Source organism: Lipotes vexillifer, unplaced genomic scaffold (assembly GCF_000442215.2).
Source record: "Lipotes vexillifer unplaced genomic scaffold, Lipotes_vexillifer_v1.1 scaffold779, whole genome shotgun sequence".
NCBI classification, from domain to species: Eukaryota; Metazoa; Chordata; class Mammalia; order Artiodactyla; family Lipotidae; genus Lipotes; species Lipotes vexillifer.
This window is the reverse complement of record NW_006788448.1, coordinates 234,996-247,744: the sequence shown is the minus strand read 5'-3', so window position 1 is coordinate 247,744 and position 12,749 is coordinate 234,996. Positions and strand designations below refer to the sequence as shown.

The following is a 12,749-nucleotide window of genomic DNA, read 5'->3' as shown; positions in this document are numbered from 1 at the left end:
TCACGGGCCCAGCCGCTCCGCGGCATGTGGGATCTTCTCGGACCGGGGCACGAACCCTTGTCCCCTGCATCGGCAGGCGGACTCTCAACCACTGCGCCACCAGGGAAGCCCAACACTTTTGTTAGTGTAATTAATTTAGTTCATATTACCAACAAACCTATGTTTTGTGGAAGACTAAATACCTTTATTTTAGGGACAGCACAGTAGAGTAAAATATTTTTTGTACAGTAGATATTCCATAAATAGTAATTAAATGAATGACCAGGTAAACAAAGGAGATGCGGTGGAAACAGTTTTGTCAAGATATTTGAGCATGATTGTCTTTCTCTTTACAAAACTGACATGAAATGGCTAAAGTAGTAGGTTTTGTTTTGTGTTTTTAATCATCTGCAGTAAGAAAGAATGCTATCCATTGATCAGAAAATTAGATAACCCTTGACAGAAAGCAAACAGATAGGTTTGGATTGACTGAGAAATAAGACAGAAGACCACAGCCCAGAAACCACTGAGCCATTGCAGCAGAGCTCAGAGCTGCTGTGGGGTTTGCTCCAAGCAGAGATGGAAAAGGAGAGCCCCTAAGCTAGCAGAATTGGGCTTAGACCCGCTGAGCCCTCTGATCCTTCCCTAAGGCAGCAAGTGTAGTTGCTGATGGCAGGGTAGCACACGAGTACCCAAGGTAGCTAATGACTGCAGGAAGACACAGGGAACCCCAACCTAAGAAGACAAGATACCGGGCACCCTCTGGGCATCAGCCCCGTTGTTCCCCTACTGTCTCCCTAAGGCTGGCTTCTGTCATGGGGACCTGCAATCAACAGTAACAAGCAACAAGTCAAACCTTAAGATTTCCCCAAATCAGGAAATACCAGACATTTGAAGGAAACCAACGCTATGAAAGAGGAATTACATTCAACAAACAGAACCAACACCCAAGGAACAAATGAAACTAGTAAAATATGTGCACTTAGTGAGTCATTAATTTTATCTATTTAGCAAATATGCTTATACACAGCAAAACCAAAGATAAAACTAAGAAAGAGGAAAATTGGATGTAGATTAATTTAGAAAAGAAACTAATAAAATTTAGTTATCTAAACTTTTGGTGCATAATATGAAAATTTTAAAATGCATCTAGGGGACTTACCTGGTGGTGCAGTGGTTGAGAATCCACCTGCCAATGCAGGGAACACGGGTTTGAGCCCTGGTCCGGGAAGATCCCACATGCCACGGGAGCAGCTAAGCCCGTGCACCACAACTACTGAGCCTGCGCTCTAGAGCCTGTGCGCCACAACTGCTGAGCTTGCGTGCCACAACTACTGAAGCCCACGCGCCTAGAGCCTGTGCTCCGCAACAAGAGAAGCCACCAGAGTGAGAAGCCCGCGCACCGCAACGAAGAGTAGCCCCTGCTCGCTGCAACTAGAGAAAGCCCACGTGCAGCAATGAAGACCCAACGCAGCCAAAAATAAATAAAATAATAAATTTATTTTTAAAAATGCATCTAAAATTCTAGATTATCTCAACATTACATAGGTGGGGAAATAGAAGTAGAAATACATTAAGGATAGTAAGTATTCATTAGCTTAGGCTTTGATGCAAGAATAGAAGTTTAAAGTATGTTAAAACTAGCAGAATATTAATGCAATACACATCATAAATACACACATATATAAAATTTGTTAGAAGACATTTTATGGGTGTCCCCTAGTTAAATTTTACTGTTGCATTTTCAAAGTTTTTCCCATTGAATTATTTTTATTTATTTTTTGTCAGTTCAGTTGTTTTTCTTAATTTAGTTGTAAAAGGGAAGAAGAAACTACAAACTACAGGTACTGTGAAAGAATGGAAGTAATAAAATGATACATTTTTGATAATTTATGGATCTATTTTTATTTTTTCAAGTATGGCTTGATTTTATTTTCCTAGAATTCTTTTGTAGCTTTGCCATACCTGTCTGTTTAATTCTGTTGAATTTTGTCATTCCCGTTACTAGAAAGGAACATGTAACTAGCTTGACATTTTATTTGTTCCACGTAACACGAGCTCCCTTTTACCTGGAATATTTTTCCCATGTGATAAATAGTGAATTGGTTCATAAAATATTATGGTCTTGGAAATGTCAGCATACTAGTTTTAATTACAGTGACTTGTTTGGCATGAACCTTTGGTAGTAAAGTCTTTAGCGGCTGTATAGTTTTATATCCTTGACAATCTCTAAAGACCGAGAATTTGAACTAAGGAATGGGGGCTTCCCTGGTGGCGCAGTGGTTAAGAATCTGCCTGCCAAGGCAGGGGACACGGTTTCGAGACCTGGTCCGGGAAGACCCAACATGCCACAGAGCAACTCAGCCCATTCGCCACAACTACTGAGCCTGCGCTCTAGAGCCCACGAGCCACAACTACTGAAGCCTGCGTGCCTAGAGCACATGCTCCACAACAAGAGAAGCCACCGCAATGAGAAGCCCGCACACCGCGACGAAGAGTGGCCCCTGCTTGTCACAACTAGAGAAAGCCTGCACGCAGCAACGAAAACCCAGTGCAGCCAAAAATAAAATAAATTTTTAAAAAAATAACAATAAACTAAAGAATGTATCCTGTCTTTCTAGCTTTGAATGATGAATACATAATGTCTGTTTTACATTGAATGACTTTCAGAGTCTAATGTGTTTTTCCCTTGTGAATAAGATATGAATATCATATTGGCATTTAGTAGTAAAATTAAAATTACCATATGTTTAAAATGTCATTTGTTCATTGGCCTTTGGTTGTAGTTTTGAGGGAAAAGAGGGGAAAACAAGAGAAAGGTAAATCCCCCCTGAAAACAATCTTGAAAATTCAAAAATTCATTAATATGCATTTCCTGGAAGAAATGGAAATAGCCAAACACGAGAATGAAAAATGCTTACCCTCACAATGAACAAAATGTAATGTAGACTTAAATGACATGTTTTGGCTACCGATAGGTAAGGTTTTCATTGATAGAGTCGGGTGCTGTTAAGGGGACAAAGAAAATGGCGTTTTCATGGATTGGTGGTAGAGTGGGGCCATGCCCATCACCTGGGTCTTAGGTTCAATTAAACATTCAGACTCTCACGACTGCCTGCCTTATGTCACGTTGGTTAGCAGATGCTCAGAAGGATAGAGCCAGCCGGGAAATACAACCTGCCAGCAGGACAGCGTCAAGTATTTGCTCTTCAGTGGGAGGCTTCCCAACACCCCATGTCGTTGTCCACACAGCCATCTAGAAGCTGTTCTCTTTGGTACCCCAGGTGATAACTTGGGTGAGAAGGAGTGAGACTCAGATTGGTAGTTGCAGAAGGCTCCCTGGCTGTAAGCCTCAGTCCCCAGGAGCCAGTATCTATTGCAACAGCTCCGTAGCGTGGCTTCCAAGTTTCCTGCAAGAAGTGTGCCAGTTATAAGAGTCACTGAACTTAGGAACACCTGAAATGTATAAAGCCTATTTATGATTCCTTCTAGTCAAGATGAAATTTCCCAGTCAGAGGTTGTTTTTCTCCTAAGCCATGGTGCCTGGTAGCATGGTTGTCAGTATACCTTTATTGCGTTCTTGGGGGAACAGAGCTAGAAAGTTAAACATCACCTTCTATTGCAGAAGGGAAAGGGGTTTTGTTAATCCTTTACTCACAGAGAATAAATGAGTATAATCTCTTTCCAAGAACACAATTTGATAAAATATATTGAAAGCTTTGTGCATATATCCTTTCAATTTGACAGTTTTGTTTATAGGGATTTATGTGATGAATAAGATATATGCACAAAGGTGTATCTATATATGTAGGTTCACTGCAACATTATTTGTTGTAGTGGATAATTAGTGACCATCTAAATGCTCAGCAATTGCTTAAGTAAATTATAGTACATTCATATTATAGAATACTATGAGTTTATGGAATAGATATTTCTAGAAACAACATTAAAAGGATTTATATCAAAATATTTAGTGTTTAACTCCAGGTGATGATTTCCTATGTATTTTTTTTAAACCATGGATCACTAATTTTTAACTTTGATCACATATTGCTTTTCTAAGTGATTATTTTTTACAGATGGTCAAAAAATTTCAGTGCATACTGATTAATCATTCATTTTAAGAGTTTTCATTCCATTAAGAAGGCTTGATCTTCAGCTCCTTTAATGAAATTTTATATCTTATAACTAAGATCTATCTCACATCAACATCTGAAGTGAGTCTTGAAGTTCTTCAAACCATCAAAATCATTCTCCATTCATTTTCCCATATATGTTATGTGTAATTCTAACTTCTTATTAAATCTCCTAAGTTATAAATCTGTCAGAACTGATATTAAGTAAATACAGAATTTTTTTAGTTGGGCTATAGAATTAATCTTGGGGGCTGGGAAGGTTAAGACAAATATGGATCAGAAACTATGGCTCAGTGATGAAGTGAAAAGTCATATAACCATATATTTTCATCTTCTTTAGTAGAATTTAGATGTCAGACTCCAGCTTCTTTCGTCCAATTATGGGCTGGTTGGGGACCATCATTGCTTCCTATTGAATTTTTAAAAAATATGTACACTTCGCTCTGCATCTTCCATTTATTAATATATCCACATCGTGGTTTGTCTTTAACATCATTCCATCCACCAGTTGTCTTGCTACTCTATTTACTGTTTCAGAATGTATAAGACAAATGTTTCCTCAAGGGTTATATGGTACTTGCAGGCGTATATAGGAATGAAAAGGAAAATATAATTTGAGCTATATTCTAGACAAAATAAAATCATGTGTTGATAATATCCAAAGAAATGTTTACTGCGTTTGTTGCTTGCTGTTTTGTGTTAATTGTGTTTCTTTTTCTCCCTACAACTGGGTGATTAGGTTAGTTGGCCCTGTGGAAGTGCTGTGTACTACAGAGGACCAGTCTTTGGGACATTGACTGGGCTTCTAGTCCTGGTCCCACTAGGGACTGTGTTACTTCGGGACTCAGTTTCCTCATCTGTAAGATGAGTGGATTAGATGAGATGATCTCTTCCGTGTTTCTCAACTAAAAAAGCCCTTAAGATTTATGTAATTTCTAGCTCTGAGATCCACATGATAAAGTTTCTGACAGTTTTATGGTTTCTCTTTCAGTTTGTATCTGTTCAAACTAGGAATTGCACCCCAGATCCAGGATTTGTTGGGCAAAGTAGACTTCACAGGTACTATTCCTTATCTTCTTAATTTTTTACAATATGGTTATTAAGAAAATGTAGCAATATTTTTTTTTCATTTCGATATTATTGATTCCCTTTTTTTTTTTCTTACATTGATCAGAGGAGAAAACTTGCTTTTTATCTTGTTTATACTCTATTGGGTTTCTGTTTCCCCACATTTGTGAAATGAGAAACCAAGGCTGGCTTCTTCCTAAGGTTCTTGTTTAGAACTGACCCCACGTTCTTGATGAAGACATTTCTTAACGCAAATATATTCATTCCTGCCTCCATCTCTGTGGCTTTCATTGATTTTGTTGTTGTTGTTCTTTTTCAGAGGAGGAAATCAGTAATATGAGAAAAGAGCTTGAGAAATATGGAATACAGATGCCATCTTTCAGCAAAATAGGTGGTATTCTGGCTAATGAACTGTCCGTGGATGAAGCTGCACGTAAGTCTACTTAAAATTCAGACTTGCCAATGACGTGTGACTTAACCTATTCTTGATTTTGGTTATAAGAAATAGAATATTTAGAAGATATTATAAGCACCCTAAATTTTTTTATTATATGTATTATAGGTGGTTAATTTGAGCACATCAGAACATAACCAAGTAATTAACTTTGGACTCTAGACATCCACTTGTGTAATGTGATTTAAGACGTTACAGAAATGTCTTCATTCTCCAAAACATTTCTCTGCTATGTCCTTAAATTTCAGTGGCAGGGTACTCACTGCTGTGAGTCTTTCCATGTCAACCCATAGTACTTGATTCATTTTAGACCTTCAGTGCAAGTCGAATAAATGAATAGGCATTACATAACAGACACCGAGACAGGACCCAAGATAGATGGGCAGGTGGGGAGGTTGTCAGAGCGATGCTCTATGATGTGTCTGAGGTCTCTTTTTTGAATGCCTTATCGGACCCCAAGAAAGAAAGTAAAACTGCTTAAGTTCTGCAGGGCCAGTACACCTGCCCATGTTGTCTTTTGTTGATAAAGTTCTTTTTTCCTCTCTACTTTGCAGTGCATGCTGCAGTTATAGCCATTAATGAAGCTATTGAAAAAGGAATAACCGAGCAGACCATTATAACACTAAGAAACCCAAATGCAGTTCTGACTTTAGTGGATGACAACCTTGCACAGGAATATCAGAAGGAACTCTGGGAAGCCAAGAAGAGAAAAGAGGAAAATGCAAGGCTGAAGGTATTCAATGAGATTCTGAGTGATCAATACAGTAATAAGCATAGTTATGCATTGCTAGTTTGAAAAAGCTATAATGTTACAAGAGATTTTATTTTTTAATTTTATTTATTTTTGGCTGCGTTGGGTCTTCGTTGCTGCACGCGGGCTTTCTCTAGTTGTGACAAGTGGGGGCTACTGTGTTGCAGTGCGCGGGCTTCTCATTGCAGTGGCTTCTCTTGTTGCGGAGCATGGGCTTCAGTAGTAGCAGCACACGGGCTCAGTAGTTGCAGCACGCGGGCCCTAGAGCACGTGGGCTTCAGTAGTTGCGGCACGTGGGCTCAGTAGTTGTGGCACATGGGCTCAGTGGCTCCGCAGCATGTGGGATCTTCCCAGACCAGGGATCGACCCCATGTCCCCTGCATTGGCAGGTGGATTCTTAACCACTGCGCCAGCAGGGAACTCCCAGCAAGGGATATTTTTTAATTCGCTGGCTGTGGTCTCTCTAGCCACAGGCCATTGGTTTGGGTGAAATGTAAGGGTTAAAGAAGACCATGCACTCCATAAAGAAATTAGGTTTCTTTTTATGATGAATATTACAGGTCACAAGGATGGAAGGTCATGTTGAAAACTTACCTGGAAGGTGTAGAAGCAGCAGATAAAGATCTTCCCTTGTTGGGTATCACCAACCTTGTATTAGCCGACTTACCTTCAGATTTATTACTAGAGGCTAATAATTGGGTGTGGTGAAGTTTAGAGAAGATGTTTTTGAATCTGCTTTCCTCATATTTTCCCCATAGTTTCCCCTCATATTTGAGGAAGTGGTTTCTCTCCTCGACAAGGCAGCCGGCTACTGACCCTCACTTCATATATCCCACCTCCTGTCTTATTAAAAACGTTGCACTCCGAGATTCCACTTCCTCGCCAACTTTCCTCTCCTTCAACTCTTGCCATATCAGCTTCAGCTCTATTACCCAAAGTAACCCGTTTATCCTAACCTTTTCTCAGTGGGTGGCTTCTGCCAGCATTGGCACACCTGCCTCACGCTGCCCTGCCTGCCTTCTATGCTTGTGGTTCTCTTCTGCATCTTTTAATGTCTCTGCCTATTCCTCCCTCCAAATATAGGGATTCTTCCAAGTCTGTCATTGAATCACTCCTCTCTCTGTTCTTCCTCCATTGAGCTCATCCACTTGTTGAAGAAATCAGCCGTCAGCTTGATACCAGGCCCCACTAAAGCTCCTCCTGATACCTTCATCTCTGTGTCCCACTGGCTTTGCCCCCACCACATCAGAAGCGTGCTCGTCCTCACCCTGCCTTTCTCCTGTGCATGCCTCTTGCTGACTTCCCTTTGGGATGACTCCCACATTGTTTCAGAACTCTTTTTATGTCCCCCATGTCCCATCCATCACTGTCTTCTGCCTTTTCTTGACAGGCTGACCTCCATCACCTACCTTCTAGTTTCACCGCCCTTGCCTCGGCCCTGCCCCTCCTGACCTTGTCTCAGGGCTGTCTCAGCACCTTCCCCATGGGTCCCCCTGCTTCCTATCATTCTCCAGGCCACCCCCTCTCAGAGCTAAGGTTGCAAAATTAATCTTTAGCTACAGATCTGATGTCATCCCACCAGAAACCTCCCCTGATCCACTACTGCAGGTACAGGTCCTTCTGTTGGCATTAAAAGACTCCAGGATTCCCAACCTACCTCCCCATCTTTTTGGCTAACCCGAGACATACAGTCTGTGCTATAGTCCGACATGCCAAGTTTCCCACCTTTGTGACCAAATCCTGTTGTCTACATCCTGCTTTCTCCTCTCCGCCTTGAATATTACTCTCTTCCTTCAGGCCCTCCTCAACTGTTGTCTCTTCTTAAAATTTTCTTTCTAACCAAGTATGTACTTCCCTAGAATATATTTTGTTCTGCTGTGTATATTTGTTATTTGTGTTCTTGATTTTGTTAGACTGAATCAGATGAAATTGCCAATAATCATCTGGTTTTGATCTACAAAAAAATGGCAATACCAAGTGGTCCAACCTAATGTTTTGCACATTAGACAATTAGGCTTTTACAGAAAGTCACTGGGTCTCTTGTTCATCTTTGTAACCCTTGCCGGCATAGCTAACCCTGGTGCCCTGCACAGATCAGGCACTCTTAAATGCTTGTATTGAGTTCACATGAATGTTAGCAAATGTTTTTTAGCGCTCTTGAAGTTTTTGCTTTTGGATATCGAGCTTTGGAAATATTTAACTTCAGGAATCAATGAAGCCTTTGTTTTGCAGAATAACTGTATTTCAGAAGAAGAAAGAGATGCATATGAAGAATTGCTGACACAAGCAGAAATCCAAGGCAATATCAATAAAGTCAACAGTGAGTAATGGATCATATGAAGGAAATGGATACTTCTAGAAGATGCAAATCTTCCTTATCCAAATCTCAGCAAAACTCTTAACTTGTATCCTTGTAAAAGTGCCTGATATGATGAAAAATCCACTAAAAGTCAGTCAGTGTTGCTCTTAATTCTGGTGTTATCATCTGCCAGTTTTCCATGGAGCTTTTCTGGCTGTCTTGTCCCCATTCCATGCAAAGTATCTCAAAGCATCTTGAAGGTAGTTTGACTGTACCTTCCTGTTTCATCATAGGTAGAGCGTATGTCATATTTTGAACCTGTCCCTTATTGGGCTAATCTTAAAGGTTATTTAGTAAAGATTATGAGTTAAAGATCGTCATTCCTTGCCCACAGTCATGTTATGGCATTCGATAGGAACCGTAAAAGCTATTATTGACACGTCTGCTTTTTATTACTTCCCAATCATTAGTCTGTAGTTTGTAAGAATTGTTTTCTTACAGCTTTTGTAGCTTTGGTGCAAGTGAATAAGACTTGACAGGCCTATAAATCACATGATGGCAGGTTTGAATCCCGCATTCCTGAGACTCTATGGAGTCACACAGGACAATTCTCCTTGGTACCTAGTTGTGTGACTATAAAGAACAGAAAACTTGGGTAATTAAAATAAGTATATGCAAGTTTAGATACATTAATTTCTTTATTAGTTTTTTTCCTCTCTCTAATAAAATTTATTTTAACTTGAGGCAGTAAGGAATTCTTTTTGGCATTTGTGTCCCCTAGGTCAACCTAAATAACCCATATATACCCAAAAAACAAATACATCGAAGACCAGTTAGCCCATGTTATTTAATGAAACATCTGAACCGTCTGCCAAGTTTAAATCTGGGGTGTCCACTAATTCCAGTAGTCCTAAACCCTCATCGTAACCTCCTAGATAAGCTTTGAATGTTCTTTATGGCTCTTACCACCTTCAAGGAAACGCACACCTATAGGTGTTACCCAGGAGTTCACTCCTAAGTTGCTGGTAGAGACATATTTTAAAGGCTTCAAACAGTGATCAAGGAGGCCCAGAGAAAATTGGTAGAAAGGTCTAGGAGTTAACAACTGAGTGGGTTTGAGAATTTACCTCCATTTACAACTGTGGAGAGCGCTAGGAAACCTTTTTTTTAAGGGAACACCTTGACGTTTTGAGATGTGTGTTCCTATTCTTTTATTCTTATTAAATTTTGAACATGTTGGTGATGAAGCACAGTTTCAAGTTTCTCTTTCTGCTCTGTTTGAAAAGTGAGAATTTCATTATGCTTGGCAGAAATGAATTACAGGAAGAAACTAATATTGCCAGCAATACCTCTGAGGTTCATAAGCTTAGTGGGGAAATGGTTCCATAGCTTTGTGCCAGCCTTTGTTTTTGAAATGTCTATAACCACTAAAATCGATTTCTTTTTCATGTTAAATAAAATGCCTTATATAACTGTTTCAATACTCTACTAAATGACATAATTTCCTGACCACAAATTTGATGCCAAATAGACTATACTTTTTTTTCCACTTTTAAGTAAGAGTCCTGAAATGATCTGCCCTAATGCATAACCAGCTAAAATTATGAAAGGCATTGCAGTGTTTAATGGCTTTACATGCTTAGAACATGATTATTCTGAAGGTTTTGATCTCTCCCCATTGGAAAATTTATGGTCCAGTAATACTAAAAATAGTCTTGAAAAAAATCCTCTAAAGCATATTTTAGCCAGTGACATGACAATGAGACAATTGTATGCTTTAAAATATGTCAGTGTAACTACTTGACAAGCTTTTCCCCAACCACAGAGCTTATTATATTAAAAGGTTAAGGTGTTTACACTTGTAGCAGCCATGGTAATGACAGAAGTGAAAACTTCGATGGGAATATCATGAAATCTGTTGTCAGGGGCTTCAGGTTTCTTTGAACTGCAATCATTTAACTTTGGGGTTTGGTACATGCATTTCATTCATTATATATATTCTGTTAAGATTAGGGCTTGAAATTTTGTTAAATGCAGAGTGTAAAAGAGTGGTTAAGCTTACTTAACTTTTTTAGAAGAAATGGTTCCTTAAGAGTGTTTTAAAAGATATAATTTTTCTCGTAATATTTTACCATCCAGTTTTCCAAACTCATATAATAGAGTTTTCAAAGGTGAAGCAAGATCCTATTCAGAGTAATCAGAGACACAACTGCAAGGCCTTGGATGGCTTTAACAGAGCAGCAAACACGACAAACAACCGCTGACCTTCCTTTCTGGAATTCTTTCATTTATCATACTAGTTCTAAGAACAGAAAAAAGTGTTTGGGTCCTTAGGGTCTTATTCTAACTTATTCTAAAAGCGTAAATTTTCTGGGGTGTGGCATGAAAGGTTGCATTAGTTGTATTTCCTGCTATTAAATGATGTGTCTCAGTAGAAAAGTTATTGAGCATAGCTCCTTGTGAATATAGTTAGAGAAGATAAACTGTCATCTGTTAAAAAGGGTTAGAATAATCTTAGCTGTAGTCTAGTCATGTATTAGGGAGATAGAGTAATCCTTGAAAAGATCTATAAATCTATGGGTCTGTGTTATTTCTACTACCCTGAAGCCTTCTTTATAGGGCAAAATCCTGCTTGTTCTGTCCAGTTTGCTATTGCCTGGTGGCAGAGTTCATTGCTCATTCTTCTATTTGGTCAGCAATTCCATTTCTGTTTTCTGGAAACTATGCTGATTTTACTGTTCCAAGCACCTTGCATTTGGGCCTTTGTAATCTGAACATTATAACTGGTAGAGATGTCACAGAGCTTCTGGTTGGATCAGATGATGTAAACGAAGGCATTTCTGTGATCAGGGCCTTTTTTTTTTTTTTTTAAGGTTAAATGATACGGTAGTCTCCCCCTTATCCACAGTTTCGTTTTTGCAATTTCAGTTACCTGTAGTCAACTGCAGTCTGAAAATATTAAATGGAGAATTCCAGAAATAATTCATAACTTTTAAGTTACATGCTGTTCTGAGTAGCATGATGAAATCTTGCACCATTCCACCTGGCATGTGAATCATCACTTTGTCCAGTGTATCCTGCCCTTTAGTTACTTAGTAGCCATCTCAGTTACCAGATTGTCTGGTACCATAGTGCTTGTGTTCAAGTCACCCTTATTTTACTTAATAATGGCCCAAAAGCTCAAGAGTAGTGATGCTAGCAATTCAGATATGCCAGAGAGAAGCTGTAAAGTGCTTCCTTTAAGTGAAAAGGTGAAAGTTCTCAACTTAATAAAGAAAGAAAAAAATTGTATGGTGAAGTTGCTAAGATCTACAGTAAGAACGAATCTCCTGTGACATTGTGAAGAAGGGAAAAAATCTGTGCTAATTTTGCTGGTAGACCTCAATTGTAAAAGTTAAGGCCACTGTGTATGATAAGTGCTTAGTTAAGTTGGAAAAGGCATTAAATTTGTACAATAAAACATTTTGAGTAGGCAGGATCAAGATGGAGGAGTAGGAAGACCCTGAGCTCACTTCCTGCCAAGGACACACCAAGACTACAACAACATATAGGACAACTCTCTCTGAGAACGACCTGAGGACTAGCAGAACAGCTCTTATAAAATTAAGGATATAAAGGAAAAATGGATAAACAACAAGGTCCTACTGTATAACACAGGGAACTGTATTCAGTATCCTGTAATAAACCATAATGGAAAAGAATATGGAAAAGAATATATATATATATATGTATGTATACATATATACATACATATATAACTGAATCACTTTGCTGTACAGCAAAAACTAACACAACATTGTAAGTCAGTTAACACAACATTGTAAGTCAATAAAATAAAATCTTTTAAAAAAGGATATAGGGGGGCTTCCCTGGTGGCGCAGTGGTTGAGAGTCCGCCTGCCGATGCAGGGGACCCGGATTCATGCCCCGGTCTGGGAAGATCCCGCATGCCGCAGAGCGGCTGGCCCAATGAGCCGTGGCCGCTGAGCCTGCGCGTCCAGAGCCTGTGCTCCGCAACAGGAGAGGCCACAACAGTGAGAGGCCCGTGTACCGCAAAAAAAAA

The 12,749-nt window shown here is 39.4% G+C and overlaps 1 protein-coding gene across 1 annotated transcript in view; it reads left to right on the top strand.

The window, feature by feature from the left end:
- IQGAP2 (IQ motif containing GTPase activating protein 2) overlaps positions 1 to 12,749 on the top strand; it is a 293,348-nt gene that overhangs the window by 169,581 nt on the left and 111,018 nt on the right. The window contains 4 exon segments of the mRNA XM_007461600.1: positions 5,107 to 5,174; positions 5,503 to 5,616; positions 6,192 to 6,370; positions 8,621 to 8,708. Of these exon segments, the coding sequence (XP_007461662.1) occupies positions 5,107 to 5,174; positions 5,503 to 5,616; positions 6,192 to 6,370; positions 8,621 to 8,708 (449 nt within the window).